This window comes from Mus pahari, chromosome 13, assembly GCF_900095145.1.
Source record: "Mus pahari chromosome 13, PAHARI_EIJ_v1.1, whole genome shotgun sequence".
In the NCBI taxonomy this organism is placed as follows: Eukaryota; Metazoa; Chordata; class Mammalia; order Rodentia; family Muridae; genus Mus; species Mus pahari.
Window position 1 is genome coordinate 54701169 of NC_034602.1, and position 19387 is coordinate 54720555.

The 19387-nt window shown below is 42.1% G+C and overlaps 1 protein-coding gene across 1 annotated transcript in view; it reads left to right on the top strand.

The window, feature by feature from the left end:
* Positions 1-3348: 3348 nt before the first annotated feature.
* The window catches only part of Nwd2 (NACHT and WD repeat domain containing 2), a 158324-nt gene continuing 142285 nt past the window's right edge, over positions 3349-19387 (top strand). Inside the window, exon 1 of the mRNA XM_021210921.2 lies at positions 3349-4341. Coding sequence (XP_021066580.1) covers positions 4191-4341 — 151 coding nt within the window. The 5' untranslated portion in view covers positions 3349-4190. The remainder of the gene's footprint in view (positions 4342-19387) is intronic.

Here is a 19387-nt window from a genome sequence, read left to right on the forward strand (position 1 = left end):
AGGCCCCTTGGTCTTGCAAACTTTATATGACCCAGCACAAGGGAAGGCCTGGGCCAAGTAATGGGAGTGGGTGGGTAGGGGAGCAGGGGCGGGGGGGGGGGGAATAGGGAACTTCCGGGATAGCATTTGAAATGTGAATAAAGAAAATAATAATAAAAAATAATAACAATAATAATAACAACAAAAAAAAGAAAGAAAAAAAAAAAGAAATGGCTGCCTAAGCAAGATCAAAACAATGGCAGCATCACTAGACGCGCTAGCAGAACATGAAACGTGGGAAATGTCATGGAGTCCCACCTACACAAAGAATGACAGACAAGGAATGTCTGCTGAGCCTATCCCAGGGATGAGGCCAATACAAAGTGGTCAGCCCTAAAACCCTTTACACAAAGATAAGAAGAATGAACTCAGTGGGTTGTATTTAAATATTTATGTACAATTAAGCATACATTTATAGGTAACAATAGCGAGAAAGAGGCTATCAGTTTTAGAGGGAGGGCATGGAAGAAGTCGGCAGGGTGCTTGAAAGTAGCTTAAGACAGGAAGAGAGAAAGCAATGTAATTCTATTTTAACTTTAAATGTATTAAAATAAAAAGTAACGAATTTAAAAAGGGTACACAGGGACGATAGTGTCTAAGACAGGATGCTGAACTGGAGATAGGACTTGCTAGACCAAGACCCTTAATACAATATAATTAAGCAAGATACTAATTAAAACTTAAAACGGTGTTTCTCATACAGGGAGTGCTCAGTATAGCAATATCACTAGATAATGGTTTAATGGAATTACGATTTATTTCAGGGTCATTAACTTCTCTATCAAGAAGGATGGAATCTATAAGCAAATGACTCTTTCCAGCCCAGTGAATGGAAGGAGCCTTTCAGTGATTTCCCCTCCTCACAGGTCAGTATTTGGCAGCAGCACTATTTTATAAGGACTTCTAGCCTGCTAGCTAGGGTGGGTGAGACAAGGGAGGGAATGGCTTAGCAGCATGGTCTTGGACCCATGTCTCAGGACTTTTTTCTCTTCCTATTTCTAGGTGCTTTAAAATATCTTGCCTGTTTCTGGAATGGTATTGATTTCCCTAAGGGATTGTAATGAAAAAATAAAAACATAAAAAACAGAGGAAGGACAGTCGGCCTTCCACGCCCGCCCACTAAGGCTGAGCAGCCATATATAGTCTTGGTTGTTAAAAATCTCAACCAAGACCAGACATGGATTTATTATGTTGCAAAAAATCTTTGACAGGAGCATTAATACCTGGATCGTGGCTCTACTATAGATTAGCTTTATGACCTTGTGTTAGTAATTTCTGGTGGGTTCTTTTCCAACCTTGCTCTCCCATATGCAAAAAAAAAAAAAAAAAAAAGCAATAAAACTTCTAAGTAAATAAAACTTCAGTAAATACTGAAGAAGACAAATTTTTGAAACAAAGATAAAAATAAAGTAACCTCCAAAATCTGGACTTTCTATCTATCTAATAAGCAATCAGTAATCTAATTCATCGAGCTGGAAAATCATAGGAATTGACACTTAAATCTTACCATGATGGGTGGCCTCTCCTGTGTGCTATCTGCATGCTGAGAAATCAATCTGTTTTCAGACTGTTAAAAAGAGATAGATTAGGAGAGTGTAAGGGAGGAGGGTGGGAGGGAGTGATGTAGGCAATTCTGTATCTTTAAGCAGATGCCTCCCCACTACTCCAAAAATGCTTAGCTTTACCTCCAGCCAAGGTGGTAGTGCAGAGACTATGCTGTGAACAGTGACAAATCTCTCTGCAGGCTTGGTCTGCAGTGACACGGGCAGATGCTAAACTTCAGCCTGTCTAGAAGTTAATTAGGTTACAAAGGCTGCCAAAAACCCCAAAGTCATTCAAAGAAAAGTCAACACAGAAGCAAGATCTGAAGGAAACAAACACTAATCTTGAGTCTAAAGAACAGAAATATAAATAAGGGAGAGGAGGAGGAGGATACAGGCAGGTGACAATCTGTAAACATTTTATCCATTATGTAGCTCTGACCCTTTTCCTGGGATGGATAGTGTATCTTCATAAAGGCTGGAGCAGTAGCCAACACTCTGCATTCATTACCTGTTACAGAATTCTCAGTACATAACCAGGGAATGTGGAGGGCGAGAATCTCTGGATTCCACTCCCATTCCCACTTGGAAATAGCGCTTTCGAAAAGCTGATTCGCTAGAATGAATTAATTGATTAGCTGGCTGGGTTATCCACAGGAATTCTTTGTGGGTTCTGAGAAATCATCACAAAGTAACAAGTGCTGTCTGCTTCAGGCTCTCAGCAGTAGTTGGAGCCTTAAAAACCTAGAGACCCAATTCTTCCAAAGAGGTGAGCCCAGACGGAGCATTGGGTGTGGGGTACTCTGAGACTGTAAACAGCACTATGTAGGACTTCACTGCCACCCGCAGGACCCAGAGGAAGTGCAGGCGATGGGGATGCCAGAAGATGCCTAGTATAGGAGTCTTCAGGTGAGAGGATAAACATGCCAAGAAGCCACTAGCTATCATTTTGTTTGAGACGGGGTCTCACAACTGTGTGTAGTCCAAGCTGGCCTGTCCCAGCACTAGCAAAAATCCTGCTACTTCAGTTTCTAAGAACTGGTCATTAGAAACATGAGCAACCAACTAAGCTCTGTACCCACCCATCCTCTACCCAGTCTCGAGGGTGCGGTGGGATGGGTTGTGTTTGCTCTCTAAAATATAATCCTGCCCCAACCTCAGAATGACAGATCTGAACGTCCAGCTTCAACGCAGGCTCCAAATACTCCCTTCTTTCCTACTTCCCCATTCAACAGAATCACACTTATTTCCTCTTCTGGAGTTTGTAGGGTTTCAGAGGGTGACAGCAATTTTACATCTGGACTTCTCTGCATCTCATGCCACTTGGGATCCTGTGGAAGTTCAGCCCCTGGCCCCAGGATGCACAGTCTGGGGCCAGCCGGATCCCCCTCAAATTAAGTGACTCAGGCTCCTGCAATGAGCGCAGACTACCACCTAGACATCCAAACTAAGGCCCCTTGCACTTTGCCAGAAGTGGGGCGTGGCAGAGAGTCTCTTTCTCTGTAATTGCATCCTTCCCTTGGAGCCAGAGCTCACACCCACTACTGCGTGGGGCGCCAAGTGCCCTGGAAGCCTCCTGACTCCTGAGCCCACAGGAGGGCGAACAGCCAGGAAAGGCTTCTCAGCTGGAGCAGAGGCTCCCCGGGTCCTTTAAAGGTCTAGGGAGAACTGCCCGCAGAGATTCGCTCCCCAAAAGGGTCCGCGACCACGCGGGGAGGGCCACGTGAGCATCGTGGCTTAGCTATAAAAATCCCCCCGATTGCACGAGCGTGGGGAGAGAGCGCCGAGGCGAGACGCGGCCTCCCACGCCACGAGAGGCAGGGAGAACCTGGTACTCCTTTCTCAATGCCTGGAGCTTTAATGCTCCAGCCCCTCGGCGTGTGGTGTGGAGGAGCGTTGAACTTTGGGGGACTTGGCAAAGGCTTACAGACGCCCGCGCGACTGGATTCCCGCAAACGCACAGAGCTGGTTTGACCTTTAGGGGAGTTGGAGGGAGGATAGCAGGAATCTCAGGCAGATCGATCTCCTGTCCTTCACTGAGGGAGCGGCCTGGGGTTCTGGTGCATGTCCTCCTAGGAAACCAAGAGGTCCCCGAGCTGCCCCCAGCCCGCGCGTCTACACCGCAGCCGCCCCGTGAGCTGCGTTATTTCTGAGAGTCGCGACCGACTCCCGCCACCATCTCCTAAACTTTGACCTGCTCTGGTCCTCTGCCAGGTCCCCGACGCCCAGGTGTCCCCTCCTCCCTCCGTGGACTCCGGTGGGGACATGGCTACAGGCTCCAGGAGCGGAGCGGGCTCTTCTCGGCGCAACCTGGCACCGCCCGCGTAGCATCCTCCACGCTGACCTCCCGCGCTGCGGCGCCGAGCCTTGGGCGGGAGTCAAGGCAGTCCTCAGAGGTGTAGGAGGCGACAACAACTGGGGACCCGAGGGTCCCTATGGATGCTGCTTGGGAGCGGCTGCTGAGCGCTGCGAAGCTCGCCGGCTGCGCTCAGAGCTCCGAGCGACTCTGAGCTGTTTCGCCGGCGGACATCGCCCTCGCGGGACCGCGGAGGGTCAAGAACCCAAGGAGCAGAGACGGTGGTGGCGGCTGATCTTCCCTCCCACAGGGCGATGTGGCCGGCCGGTGCGGGCACCAAGCTGCCCTGTCCCCGGGACTCCGCGCTCAGGCGGGCGGCGTTCTCCGGCAATCTCACCGCCCTGCCTTCTCACCTGGTACCCGCCGGTCGCAGCGTCCGGGTCTTCATCAGCGCCAACCCTGAAGGTAAGTCCCTTGGCCATTTAAGTTGATCTGTCTGTCCTTCCTTCGATCCGTGCGGGTCCGAAAGTGTATGGGGCCCCGCACAGCCGGGTACACCCTGCTTCCCCTGCGCTCCCTGCCTCCTGCTGCAGCCCTGAGCGCGTGGGAATTTCATTCCAATCTCTTAATTTTCTTGAACCCATCCGCTCCCCTGCTGACTACTAGGAAACACTTGTCTTCCCGGAGTTAATCTAAGACATGGCCAAGGCTTTGTTAGAAGGCTTTCTAGAAGATCCTTTCTGCCTCTACTACTCCATCCCCTTTGCCTCTCTCATGGGTTTCTTTTGCCTAGTACAGACACAGTAGCTATCCTCTGGTGGCCTGTGACTGAAAGGGGGTTCCCTGCTGTCACTTGTTCTCACCCAGGTGCCAAGTATGTTCCTTGAAACACTGGTCCTGCAGGTAGGAAGGCCAGTGGAGGTCCAGGGAGCAGCCCCCCTACCCAGAGTGGAGTTAGTGATGGTCCACTCAGATGAGCTCATCTTTGTTGGTCTCTGGGACTTGGTCTTTCCTGAGCAGGTCAAGTGTGGTTCAAGCACCACCAGATAGACGCTGCATGGAGTAGTTCTCAGTTCCTAAGGTTAACTCTCCTTTCCAGTGAATGGTGGGAAAGTGAAGGATGCATATAGCAAAATGGGTAAGAGAGGGAGAGAGAGAGAGAGAGAGAGAGAGAGAGAGAGAGAGAGAGAGAGACTTAAGAAGGATGTATAAGTTTATACAAGCCTGTTGTGAAATGTTCAAGAATTAACTTTTTCTGTACCCCAGCAAAACCTCTGACCTAATTGAAGAAACAACAAAAAAACAGAACAATAAGTTTACATTCAAATAATCACTGAAGAGTTTGGTCTATTAAACATTCAAGGCTCAACTTTGTTGCTGTAAAAGGGCAAGAATGGTAACTTTCTGGAAACAAGAACTTCTAAAGGGGAGGGGTGAGCTACAGGAAGTTTCTGGTAAAGTACTTGTGGTCACAATGGAATGGGGAAATAATTAAATAAATAGCTCATCTTAATTAAGGAAGGTTCTATGGGTGGAGGGAGGAGGGCCTGACTGCCTTTACAACTCACTTTCCCAGAACCTAATAAAGGGTGCTTTTAGGAAGATGTGGTAACATTAAGAATCTTTCCATAGCAAGTATACCATCCAGGACTTAGGCATGGAATATGTTTAAATAACCATAAAATGGTCAACCTTGTTAAAGTTAGGGTTCAGGAAATCTACAAGTCTCAGCCTAATGGCTGAAAGAATTATGTTAGATGATATAAAATAAAAGCTTGCCATTTTCAGTTATCCAAGGTTTTCTTAAATGCCACGCGAATTGTTTGCCCTGCTGTGAAGCCAACTAAAACTCTTATCTTGTCCTTTAAGAAAACTGCTTCTCAAATAGCGTGAGTGTTCTGTTAATGTGAGCAGTGGTTAATTTGTTTCTTGCTTTAAATGTGCCTTTTGTGGGATTGCATGATAATGAATTGATGCTTCCAGCTTATGTGGAAACTGAAACACAATTAATACAATTTGTGTTACACCTCCACCTGCATGGTATTGTTCAAATTCTCAACTTAGTTGCACTAAAAACTTAAAGACACAGTAAGCAGAGGAAAGCAAACCCAAGCCTCCCCTATTGGTCAAATGATTTTGCTGGACAGCTTCCAGGCTGGTCTTAAAGGACCAGAAATATGAAGCTTACTTGAGAAGTTTTAGTAGAAGCAGGACTCTGAATTTTATCCAGGTTGAAGAGCCAAGGGCATATTGAAAATAGGCAGAGATGGGCATTTTTAATGCTCTCAACCTGAAGCCTTAAAATGCCAGGAAATGCTCCATCTGAGGCAGCACTTTACCATGGCATCTTTATGGATGCAATTTAGAAAGCAAGTGCTTGTGTTTCGGTAGCATCCAATATTAGATTCTTGGACAATACTAAAGATGAAGAGTCTTTCAACTGTCAAATTAAGACAAAGGACATTATCTCATGTTTCCTTTAGAAGCAGAAACCCAATTTGCGTTATGAATAAAAACTGTTTTGTGTTGAAGGCGTAGTAGTTTTTATTTTGTTTTGTTTGGTTTGGTTTGGTTTGGTTTTGAGAAACCCAACAAGACTCTTTCTGAGGGGATTGGGTTTTTAATAGGTATTGCTTTACAAAACTAGTGTGGAATTGGCATTTCCCTCTCCACAATGACAGCAATATGTGTCTTCAGAATGGATAGTTTCCCATATATTAGCTCATTCAATTTTTATTTCATCCTCAAACAGCCTCTTTAAAAGTGGTGGATAAGGAATTCTTCCTATTCTACAGGTGAGAGAACTAAGGCTTTATGCATTGAAGCCACTTTTCTAGGCTCATAAAGAAGAGTGAAATAAGCAGATCCCATAGGAAACTTAAAATCCTTATGTTGCTGTTCTTTGCCAGTCTAGGCAGAACTCAGATCCTGTAAATGTCTCACATCTACATGGCCAAATATGGTGGGTTCGTGCTGCACAGAACTGTCTAACTCCAAGAATATGAACAACTAAAAGGGAACATAACCAGCGCAACCCACTTCTTCCCACTGAGAGGGAGTCATGGGACATGCAAGAGAATTTCAGAGTGTAAAGGAGTTTTACTTCTCCAAAAGTATATTTACATATGACCTGTCTTTACTGCATAGATGATGCTAGATACTTTGCAGGGTGAGACAATCACATTATTCAAACTTAATTGATTGAATGGACTTCACCTACTCTCACTCTCATTCATGCCATATTTCTAATCCTTGGAAGTTTTTTTGTCATGTACCCACTGCTTTTCTTCCAGAACAACGTTTATACTTCTGTGAAAAAAATGTTTTCAAGACACATACAAAATTGTCTACTATGATTAGCTTAACCAGCCCAAACAGATGGAAAGAAAAGGATCCTGAATGAGTTTCCCAGATATTAGAATATAAGAGCTCTCATATTCCATGTATCTATTTTGAAGGGTAAATTAAATAAAACCTTCATACAATAGAGAGATAAGACATTGCCTTGGTACTGACAAAGGCTGAGTCAAGCCCGTGGTCCTTTATCCTATGATCTCCTGGAATAGATATGAGTTGTTATTTCTGCTGTTTCTCCTGAGAAAATGAGTATTTTCTATTCAATATGTGGGGTCTAGACTATCAGACATTCCACATAAGTGTCTATAAGAACCCTTCACTTTAGTAAATGTTGTGTAGCGCCTTCCTTAAATGCTAGAAGTGCCTGTCTGATGGCATTAGTCATATGTGGTGGCTGAGTACTGAATAGTGTGACTAAGAATCTGAATTTTATTGATTTTAATAAATTTAATGATATAAACATTGCATCACTTAATGAACTTAATTACATATAAACGTGGCCACTGGCACAAAACTTAAAGTGGTTCTCAACCTGTGGGTTGTGACCTCTTTGGAAGTCATATAACAGATATCTTCTGCATATCAGATATTTACATTAAAATTCATAACAAATACCAAAACTATAGTTATGAAGTAGCAACAAAATAATTTTTTGGTTAGGGTCATCACAACACAAGGAACTGTATTAAAGGGCTATAGAATTAGGAAGGTTGAAAACCACTACTCTAAGTGGATAAAGACAATAAGCGGCTTCAAGTCAAATAAAGTTTCAGGCTATGCCATCACTCAAACTGAGGTCAGTCTGTTGTTCACTAAGACTTGGGGATTTTGATACTGCAGCTAATAGATATGGACTTTATTGGAGAACATGATTTAGTCTATGCAAAGTCAGTTCCCCCAAATCAAATCCACAACTACATAGAGTTCCCAACTCCCAGACGAGGAGCAGATAATTGGGTCTCTTCCCCGGGACAGAGTTGACCTTTTTAAAATCTAAAACATGGATGAGAAGAGGAATTGGAGCTTTCCTGGAAATACTAAAAGAAGTTTCTGAGCTTCTGCGCTTAGATCTTCCTTCCAAATGAAGCCATGCAATGAGTGTGTTCAGGGCTACTACACTAGTACGATTCACTATACATGTGAAAATAAATCAGGAATCATCAAGAAAACCTCCCCAGTGTTCATCATTATCCACGTCCACTTGGATTTTCCAACCGGTCACCTTTGAGTGTTGTATACTCACACCCAGTTTTAATGACTCAGACCATTCCCATTTCCTTTTCTTTGGTCATGTGACTTTATATCTTCCCAGATTCTAATTTATGCCTTAATATCTTCAGTTGGAAATTGTATTCTCCAACTCAATGGAGGTCACAGAAGAGATAACACCCTGTCTCGTGACCACACAGGTTCAGTGCCCACAACCTCTGGCCACTTCCATTAATTTGCATTTCTACCCAAAACAAAGAAAGATCTGCATCAAGATTCGAAAGAAACCTACAAGAATTTTTATTCTTACCTTTCTATCACACTAAGCATTCATGGCTCCCTTTTCTGCTATATTTAAGTATTGCCAAGAAAAAAGCTATAGCCAATGCATATGTATGTGCTCATGTACACACACACACACACACACACACACACACATATATATATATATATATATATATATATATATATATATATATATATATGACTTAATGACCCAAGAATATCTTTAAAAATAATCAAGAATCTTGAAGGAGAATATGCCAACTTTGCCATTTCATGATAAGCATACATGGGGCATTCCTAATGCACAGACATTAAAATTAAAAGTCTACTGGTTGTGTCTCCTTGATCCTTAGGCAGACATTACTGGAGAAAGTGGGAGTATTAATTACAAATAGACTTAATAGACGTTTGCGTTAAGCTTTCTGGACTTGTATTTTCAACCTGCTATCCAATACTACTTTGTGAGCACGTTCAGCTCCTTTGTCTCCAGCTTTCTAATGCATAAGAGAAGATAGCAGCAGCAGCTGCATGGGCTAGAGAGCAGAGTAAATAAGCTAAAGCGCACAAGTGCTGCTGGCCACATAGGAAACAATAAAGGATTGGAGTTTTAAATCACTGTCTTATTTTTCCAGTGATATCCAGGCAATGTGACGAGGTATGCATCAGTCATGGCTACAAAAAAAGAAAGCTTTCTACTCTAGACAGTTCATAGAATTGGGTGTTTTCAAGACTCACTGCAAAGGTTTCAGAATAAAATCAGGACACCACTAAGCATTTGGGTCCCATTGCAAAAGCATCCACCCAGAGGACAGAAAGCTGTAGAAGTGCCCGTGGTTACCAAATAGCCAGCAGCCTTTGCAAAATGACATGTTCGCTAAAACTCATATGTCAGATGCCATAAGCAATAGCAGAAGAATTTCTCCATTGCCTTCCGTTCAGATGCCATGCATCTCCAGGGAGGGATAGCATACTGGTCCAGGGCTACAGTTTTCTGCACATTGTTCTCCAACTGTAGAGAGACACGTGGATGGAGGAAATGATATTCAGGATTTTTTTTCCACTGTGTATTTTCACTTACATATCTGTACTCATCATCTTCAAGAGTTATATTCTCATGTCCAGCTTTGATAGGCCAGAAATGCAAATGGTTACCCTTGCACCCAACAGTCTAAGAACTCCCATGCTTCCAGCCCATGTTCGGCGATGGAGAGGATGGGATGAAGGGGTAGAGCATCTTCAGCACCAAGAAGCAATGTGGAGCCCAGGAGGAAGCAGACGCATTTGTTCCTTCAACTAAGGATGTTCCTGAACGTTCAGTTCTAGGTGGAGAACATGCTGGTACATAACATAAAACCCAGCAGTCACCATCCAGGCCGGGTCTCTTCTCCGATGGAGATTGCCCATATGCCATAATGTATGCGATGTGTGTCATACTAAAGATAAAAGAGCAAAGATAAAGACTAAAGGTAAAGAATGAAGATAGAGATCAGAGGAGCAGTCAAAAAGCACCAGGGAGAGCTGTATCATCCAGCTGGGGGTGGGGGCCCGAGCGAGGATCTGGGAATCTCCCCACAGGAATGAACAGAACCAAAGTAGGGGACATGTTGTACATGATAACCAAATATGAGGCAAGGTGATGATGAGATCCCTGCAGGGGGAGTAACTTTGTTACTCAGCAAAGAGCTTCCAGCTCTTTGAATAGGAACAGAACTGAAATCTTGTGAAAACACTTAAAAGCACGGCTTGGACCATAGAGGCACACTAGATACACAGATACCTATACATCTGGCCTCATGGTCTAATGCCCCAGCTACAAATCTTTCAACATTCTTTTTATAGCATGTTTTTTTTTTTTAATCCCATTTTCTATTTTAAAAGATGTCTGCAGGTTTGGGATCTCTATTTCAGATGTCTGTTGCTAACCCACTCCAAGACATAAATACTTAAAACAACAATTTATCACCTTTCCTACTTCTGTGATTGGGAACTCCTACAGGACTCGCTATTCCATGCCTGTTGACCTGTGGTCCCGCCCATAAAATATTAGTTTGAGGAGGAAAGTAATGTATGCTTTACACGGGCACGGGTCAGCTTCCAAAGGGTCAGAGTGTGCTGGTGGGTGTGCCGAGCTGCCTGCTTCCCTCTAACCAGGGTTTGCAGCTGTGGGGGGAAGTGAGGGGGATACAGAGAGCGGAGGAGACTTCCTCTCCAGAGAGACCTCCCTGTGGTCAGAGAACAGCCTCCACTGCCCAAAGTCTTTCTTTGTTTCCTTTTGAACTTTCATATACAGTGAATTCTATCCATTACCCAAGACAAGTTATTATCCAGATTAGAGCCACAGTTTTAAACAGTACCAATTAGACACTGTGGTAAGATGTGTAACAGAAGAGCTGGGGTACAGTTCGCGACGTGATACTTCCCTTGCAAACTAAGTCCTAGAATTGAAACCCCAGCAGAGGAAAGTTAACATAAAGACAACAAACCATTAACAATGCAAGATAACAACGCCAAGAACTACAAACAGAAGAAGCTTGCCATGGCCTGAGAAGAGTGCTTCATCTCCTTAACTAAAAAACGAAATTTGTAAAAACTCACAAACTTCTTATTAATGGCAAATGTGAGAAAGTCTATAGAATAGGAATTGGTTGAATTTAGCAAAGTAACCCTAAGGGCTCATTTGTTTTACATCCAGATGAGAATATGAGTATTTATTGGAATGCTGGAAAACGCACTTTGTTCAGACATTTCTAGCAAGAAGTCACACAACAATCTGTATTTCACCGACTCAATGAGAAAATGTTCACAAGTAATGCTCTGAATCTAAACATCGTGTGAACTCAAATCCAAGGCATCCCAGAACTGTTGTGTAGGCACTTGGACATCAAAAATTATCTACTGTCAAGCATGGACCAAGAATCACAATAAAATTCCAATCAAATTCTATTTTAAATTTTTCTCTGTGTGGTCACATGACTTAAACAGTTATAAAACCTGTAGTTTTAATTTACTCAATAATCATGAAAGTACTACACTGTAAAATATGTCTATAAGAAAGCAGGGTGATTTTGGCATAGAGACATCTTATATCGATTCTCCAGAGCTTTGCCTGTCCTCACAATTTCTGTTGAAGCTGAAGAAGATTAATTCCTCAGATTAAATGTGTTGTATGGCACATAATTGGCCAAATGAGTTTTGTGATAGAAACATAATAAAAGATCAACAGGGTTGGGGAGATGGCTCAGCAGGTAAGAGCACTGACTGCTCTTCTGAGTTCAAATCCCAGCAACCACGTGGTGGCTCACAACCACTTGTAATGAGATCTGATGCCCTCTTCTGGTGCTTCTGAATACAGCTACAGTGTACTTGTGTATAATAATAAATAAAATCTAAACAAACAAACAAAAAAAAAAAGATCAGAAACCACAGGACAGAATAATAACAATACCCCTTCTACTTAAATGCTTCCTTAAAGCCTCATTTTAAATCAAAACTATTTCAAAGACTCTGAGGTGGGCCCTCTAACCAGAGCAAAGCCAGGGTGACAGGATCTCACTCCTCTAGGGATTACAGACACAAAACTGCATAATAGAAAGGGTATTCTTCACGATGCTGCCATTACAGCAATGTCTTTCAGAGAGATTCTTGCCACAAAAATCCATTTCTTTATAATGTTCTTCCAAGCATCAGATACAATGTTTTCTAGATTCCCACTGTGTCCCTTGGACTCCTAATTAGTTGGCATGGACAGGCACAAAGGAAGGCGGAGCTACAAATTCCTGCCTTCATTTTTTTTTTTTTTTTAAGAATCATACATCTAAGACACCGGGCAAGTGCAACTGTCCAAAAATATAAAGATTGCCATTTGTAAATTAAATGTTTCCATAAAGAAGCTGAGTAAAATGGCTGGAGCTAAGTGGTTGCATCTCATGTCTTCATCAAGCATGAGCCACTCATATTTAGCCACAAGGACAGACTCAATGAACGGGATGAAGTCTAAAGGACAGACAGTGGGAAGGTGTTATGAGAAAGTAGCTGCAGGTTATGAGAACAAATCGGGATCAAGTAAAGAAAGTTTTGAAGGCCACGTACTTGGTACTACAAAGTCCAATAGAATCTGAAGGCCATCAGTGAGTGAGCAAAGAACATGATAAAATGTCCTTAATTTTCCTAAACGTGAGAAGAGTAACCTCAGATTTTACTACAATCACTAGGACTAGAAACTAGTTATCGGGATTGCAGGTGAATGAGAATAACTTGAATAACATCTTCACTGTTGTTGTTGTTGTTGTTGTTGTTGTTGCATAAAAAGGGCTTTGGGCCCATATGACTTGTGAAGGTCTTGGGACTTTTGTGCTCAACTCCCATGATGAAGTGAGAACAGCATAAAGGAGCAAAATCAATAATGATGATGATGATGATGATAATAATAATAATAACAATAATAATAATAATAATTGTTAATCCTATAAACTGTAGTTGAAAAAATATTGTTAAATGATTTTCAAGACATTGACATGACGTACAACAAATAACTAAAAACATTTTGCCATTAATACAATTTAGATTCAACTATGTGTTTAAATATCTGATATGGGGCTAAAGAGAAAGCTCAGTGGTTCAGAGCACTGACTGCTCTTCCAGAGGTCCTGAGTTCATTTCCCATTTCCAAGCAGCCATATGGTAGCTCACAACCATCTGTAATGGGATCTAATGCCCTCTTCTGGTGTGTGTGTGTGTGTGTGTGTGTGTGTGTGTGTGTGTGTGTGTGTAGACAGCAACTGTGTACTCACATAAATAAAATAAGTAAATAAATAATTCTTTTTATAAAAAGAAATAGGAGCTCAGCCTGCAGGATCCTATTAACAAAAGAGGACTGCCAGGATGCACATCCACATGGAGACCCTGTGAGCAATGTGACCTGTGGGTCACAGAGAGCTGGGAAGGAAACAGTGCTGAGATCCTCCTGGCTAACTTTATGATTGGAACAATATTCTGGAGCAGCCCCCAATACAGAGAGGAGGCTGGTCTCCAGGGACGTCAGGGTGGGTGCAGGAGTTGCTCCTAGAGAGGAGTTATTCAGTAAAAATAAGGAATTACTGTGAAGAGAGAAAAGAAGGGCCTAATTAATATCAATCTCTAAAAAGTAGGAATTATATATACCCCAGAAGTGAGGTATGCTTCATTTCTGAGTCAATAGAGGTACGGGTCCATGTTAAAGCTGAGTGAAAAAAGAAAGCAATGGTCGGTTAGTAATACCTGCTGTGAAATGAAGATTAGCATTTATCACTATACTATATGGTATTTTTTAAATGTAAACATAGTGGGGTTGGGGCAAGGCAGTAAGAGCAGCAGGAGAAAAAGAGAGAGACACACACACACAGAGAGAGAGAGAGAGAGAGAGAGACAGAGAGAGACAGAGACAGAGACAGAGACAGAGACAGACAGAGACAGAGACAGAGACAGAGATAGAGATGGAGACAGAGAGACAGAAAGAGTTTAAGTCTATGTCCTTTGGCCAAAGCAGAGAACACAAGCAGACGGCAGGAGAAATTATACTGGTGAAAATAACTGGGAAGGCATTCTTGCTCAAATGACAAAACTGATAGAATCACAGCTTTCCAGAGGGAGAGAGATGTGTTGAAACTGTTAAATATACTGAAAATATACTTGCGTCAAGCAGAACCTGCGTGCCGGTCTGTTGCTAGGGAGAATGGCTTCAGCAGAAGATCATCATACTTAGTGGATGGCACTGTAGAAAATGCTAGCTAAAATAAGATCCAGAAGTTATTGAGGCCACTGTGTAATAAGAAGAAAAAGCTTCAAATGGTGTGAAAAATTCTTTTGTGAGAAAAATCTTCTAAGATGACCCCAAAGACATGAAAATATGGAGCTAATGTTTAAGGCCATATGCCCTACTCACAAACTGGAATAATCCATTATTTTAGATCATTTTCTATTGCTACAACGAAGTACCCCAGGCTAGGGGGTTTGAATTCATAGTTGAGAAGATCAGTAAACATCTCATCCACAATTGCTTGTCCCTGGTGAGGGTCGTCATCACCCATGGCCAGTCTACCCTTGGCAGAAACTCATGCAAGAGGGAGAAATCACACAGCAAAAGAAGAAAGCAGAGTGATTCGGTGGCTGGGTTTGCTCATTTTATAGTGACTCGTTCTCTCGCAACCCATTAATTTCTTCTGAGGGTGACATCCTGCTGTGAGATTCCCACCTCTGCAGGGTACTGAAGTCTCTCCGCTGTGTACAAAAGCAATTTCAATTAATAATATTGGTATTACATAAGAAAAATAAAACAAAAGGAAACGATCCGGGCCCATTTTCCCATGAAAATGTTTTCTAGTTTTCTTCTCTGCTGCTATGAGAAGCACCATGACCAAAAGCCTCTTGAGGAAGAAAGGATTGGTTTCTGCGTTTAGGTTACTTGAACAAGAACACTGAGGAATGTTGTTTTCCTCATTGCTTTCTTGCTCTCACTCAACTACCTTTCCTATAAAGCTTAGACCCACCTGACTAGGGATTATGTTACCCATAGTGCCTGATTCTTGTTCCGTCTAACAAGAACATGTCTCATAAACATGCCCTCAGGCTGGTCTCATGGAGGCAGTTGAAGTTCATCTTCCCATATGTGTTGAGGTTCATCTTCCCAAATGTGTTGACAACCAAAATTAGCTGTTAGAAGTCCACCCTTGTCAATGTAACACACTAACACATTTCTGCTAAACCTTACCATTCCTTTGCTTCGCTCACTTTAAAAGTCTCATAGTCTTTTTTAAAGTTTCGACACTTTGTAACTCTAAGGTCTCCTTAAAAGCTCAAGCCTTTCACCTGTGGCTACCTGTAATATCAAAACCAGTTTATGTAATTTCTTGATCTGAGAGGCAAAGACCAGGGAATGATTGCAATCATATCAAAGTAAAACCGAAATTCAACAGCATCTATCAATGTCCAGCATCCGGGACTTAATCATGATATTCTGATTCCCAAGTGCTAGGCTGTAGTGCCTCTTTACCTTCTCTGCCAGCAGAAACACATGAAGCTTGTCTTAAGGCTCAGGCTCGCTCCACACCTGTAATGTCCTGGGTGGACATGCCACGCTCCTGGCACCTCCAATATCTTGAGTATCCAGCAACTGAGACTGCATTTTTACTCATGACCTCTCTTTGGGGAGTCTGATCCTGCCACATGGTGCCAGGCCTCAAAGGTTCTCCATGACCCCTCAATCTTGTATCTTGTGTGCCTTTAAAACCAGGTAGGCAACTCTTACACCTTGCCAAGTTATGCTAGTAACTTGATATGTAGCTTTGGTCTCTGCCAGCCCCCATGTGCTGACCTTATGGAAATTGTTCCCTAAAAGGTTTCACCTCAGTGATGCTGATCTTTTATCTGTTACACCTTGGTTATTCAACTGCAGTTGAAGAACATGCATAGCCCCAGTAAAGCTGGAAGGTTTCCCTTCCACAGTTTCTTAATCAAAATTATCCTACAAATGGACCTTACACAGGTTTTACTTCCCACTTGAAACTTTACAAACCAGGCCTCCATTGTCTGAATTTCTCTCCACACTGTTATTTACCAAACTCCTGTAGAATAGTCCACTAAGCTTTCATGGCTTTTTCCATTCCAAAGTTTTAAATGTGTCTACGAGCTTCCAAATAAATAAACAAACAAACAAATAACCATGGTCAGGTTCATGAGAGCCGCAACCTACTCTACAAACTCTTTCTGTTGTAGTTTGTTTTGTTTGTTTATTTGGATAGTTTGGTTTGGGTTGCTTCATTTTGTTTTTCTGATATAATTTTTTTAAAAAGCAACTTAGGGAAGAAAGGATTTAATTCAGCTTACAGGTAACAGTCAGAATAATTATTGGAAATGATCAGGATCTAAAAGCCTAGCTCCAGATACTGGTTCTGTGCCTTTTCCTGTGTTCTATCTGATGGTACAGTCAACAGAATCTGGATTCAAAAGAATTGAAGCAAAAGACGTCACCGCTTTCACATTTCAAGAGAAATCTGGGTAGGACCCTGCAGTAGAAACAATGGAGCAAGGTTGCTTCCTGAATGCTCTCTGGCTTACACACATCTGTCTTTCCCATTCAGCCCATGCCCACCTGCCCACCGGGAGCTGGACCCTTCAGCATCAATCAACAGTCAGTTAAGTCTCCCCGTAGAAATGCCAACAGGCCAATCCAATAGAGACAGTTCTTCACTTAATGTTATTTTCTGCTTGGATGTGAAAAGTTGACAACCAAGACTAATCAAAGTCGCCGTTTTCAGGCATCATCTTCAGGGTCATGAGAGAAAGAGCAGCCTTAAATTAGGCAGATTTATAACTTGAAAACTGTTGAACAAGACATTTAACAAAGTGTCGACAGTTTTGCAAACATGGCACATAAAGAGGTGAAGTCTATGAATCTTCTGATTCAATTCTTTTGAATCTAGATTCCGTTGACTGTTCCATCAGATCGGACATAGAAGAGGCATAAAGGCAGTATCTGACCATTTCTATAATTATTCTAAAACAATCATTCTTGGGATCCTACTACACAGTGCAGAAGCCTCAATAGAGAATCACTAACAACCAATACCACCTTGCTCACCAGGAATAGGAGCTATGTTGGTAGTGGCTCTGTATCCCAAGGCACAATGACTAATGACATAACAGGAAAAACTAGCCTTCCATCTCAACCCTCTGCAAATTGCAAATTCAGGAATAAAATAGCAGCAACTGTTCTAGGTCACTGATTTTAAGTTGTTACATTGCAACATATAGATGAGAATAACATAAATAAAGCAAACACATGTACTGGCTACTAATAAAGAACTAGTGGGGAGGCAAGGTTCTGGTTTAAAAATCAAGGTTTGTTACAAACTTGAGAATGGTATTTGGTCTTTTCCTCTTCCACTTCTCTTCTGAAAATTGGAGACAATTATAGTTAACCTTAAAAGGCTGTTGTGGCTTGTAATAAGGACACATGCTCCACTATGCTCATAGCAGCCTTATTTATAATAGCCAGAAGCTGGAAAGAACCCAGATGTCCCTCAACAGAGGAATGGATACAAAAAATGTGGTACATTTAAACAATGGAGTACTACTCAGATATTCAAAACAATGAATTTATGAAATTCTTAGGCAAATGGATGGATCTGGACAATATCATCCTAAGTTAGGTAACTCAGTCACAAAAGAACACACATGATAGTCACTCACTAATAAGTGGATATTAGCCCAGAAGCTCAGAATCCTTCTTAGAAGGGGGAACAAAATACCCATGGAAGGAGTTACAGAGATAAAGTTCAGAGCAGAGTCTGAAGGAATGGCCATTCAAAGACTGTCCCATTTGGGGATCCATCACATAAACAACCACCAAACCCAGACACTATTGCAGATGCCAACAAGAGCCTGCTGACAGGAGCCTGATATAGCTGTCTACTGAGGGGCTCTGTCAGTGCCTGACAAATATAGAAGTAGATGCTCACAGTCATCCATTGGACGGAGCCTACGGTCCCCAATGAAGGAGCTAGAGAAAGTACCCAAGGAGCTGAAAGGGTCTGAAGCCCCATAGAAGGAATATTAATATGAACTAACCAGACCCCCCAGAGCCCCTTGGAACTAAACCAACAATCAAAGAAAACACATGATGGGACATACGGCTCTAGCTGTATATGTAGCTGAGGATGGCCTAGTCTGTCATCAATGGGAGGAGAGGCGCTAGGTCTTGTGAAGGCTCTATGCCCCAGTATAGGGGAAGGCCAGGACTGGAAATAGGAATGGGTGGGTTGGGGAGCAGGGGAAGGGGGGAGGGGATAGGGGATTTTCAGAGGGGAAACTAGGAAAGGAGATAACATTTGAAATGTAAATAAAGAAAATATCTAATGAAAAAACATTGCACCGAGTCCCACAACAAAGACATTCTCATATCTTCAGAAGCATATTGTTAATGGTTAAATTAATACTATTAAAAGTATAACCCAAAATTCACTTAGTTCTCTACTGCTGAAACTGGTTCTGTTTTTATATATCACCCATGTATAAGACTGGTTACTTTTTTTAGGAGATTTGTGCTGATTATGCTAAAAATAAAACCATGGGGTCAGAGGATATAACACATTAGAAAAAAAAAAAAAAAGGCTGTTGTGGGAAAGACATGGATATTGTATACAGCATCTAAAGCAGTTCCTAAAACATAGGAAGGATGCAGAAATTATATAGCAGAGTTTATTAAGAGCCCTAGAAGATAGTTAAATGAACTTCAAGTGAATGAGATTTATTTGAATGACTTCTTTTCCCAACTTCTTTTAAATTGTGTCACGAAAAAGGCTATTAACTCCAAGTTGCTTTGCCTCTGAAATCATGAATGCTTTTAGCTGGAAGAGACTGCTTAAAGGCATCGTACTTTTGAAATATTGGTTTGAAAAATAAATGTGATGTCAGCCCAAACTGGGAGGTATTAGGTTAATAAGTTAACCTACTAGAGCAGAAATTACCAACCCCTTTAAATGAAATAAAATAAAATGTTCCTTTAAAAAAGAGAGAGAGACAGAGAGACAGAGAGAGAGACAGAGAGAGAGAGACAGAGACAAAGAGAGAGGAGAGAGGAGAGAGAGAGGAGAGAGGAGAGAGAGAGGAGAGAGAGAGGAGAGAG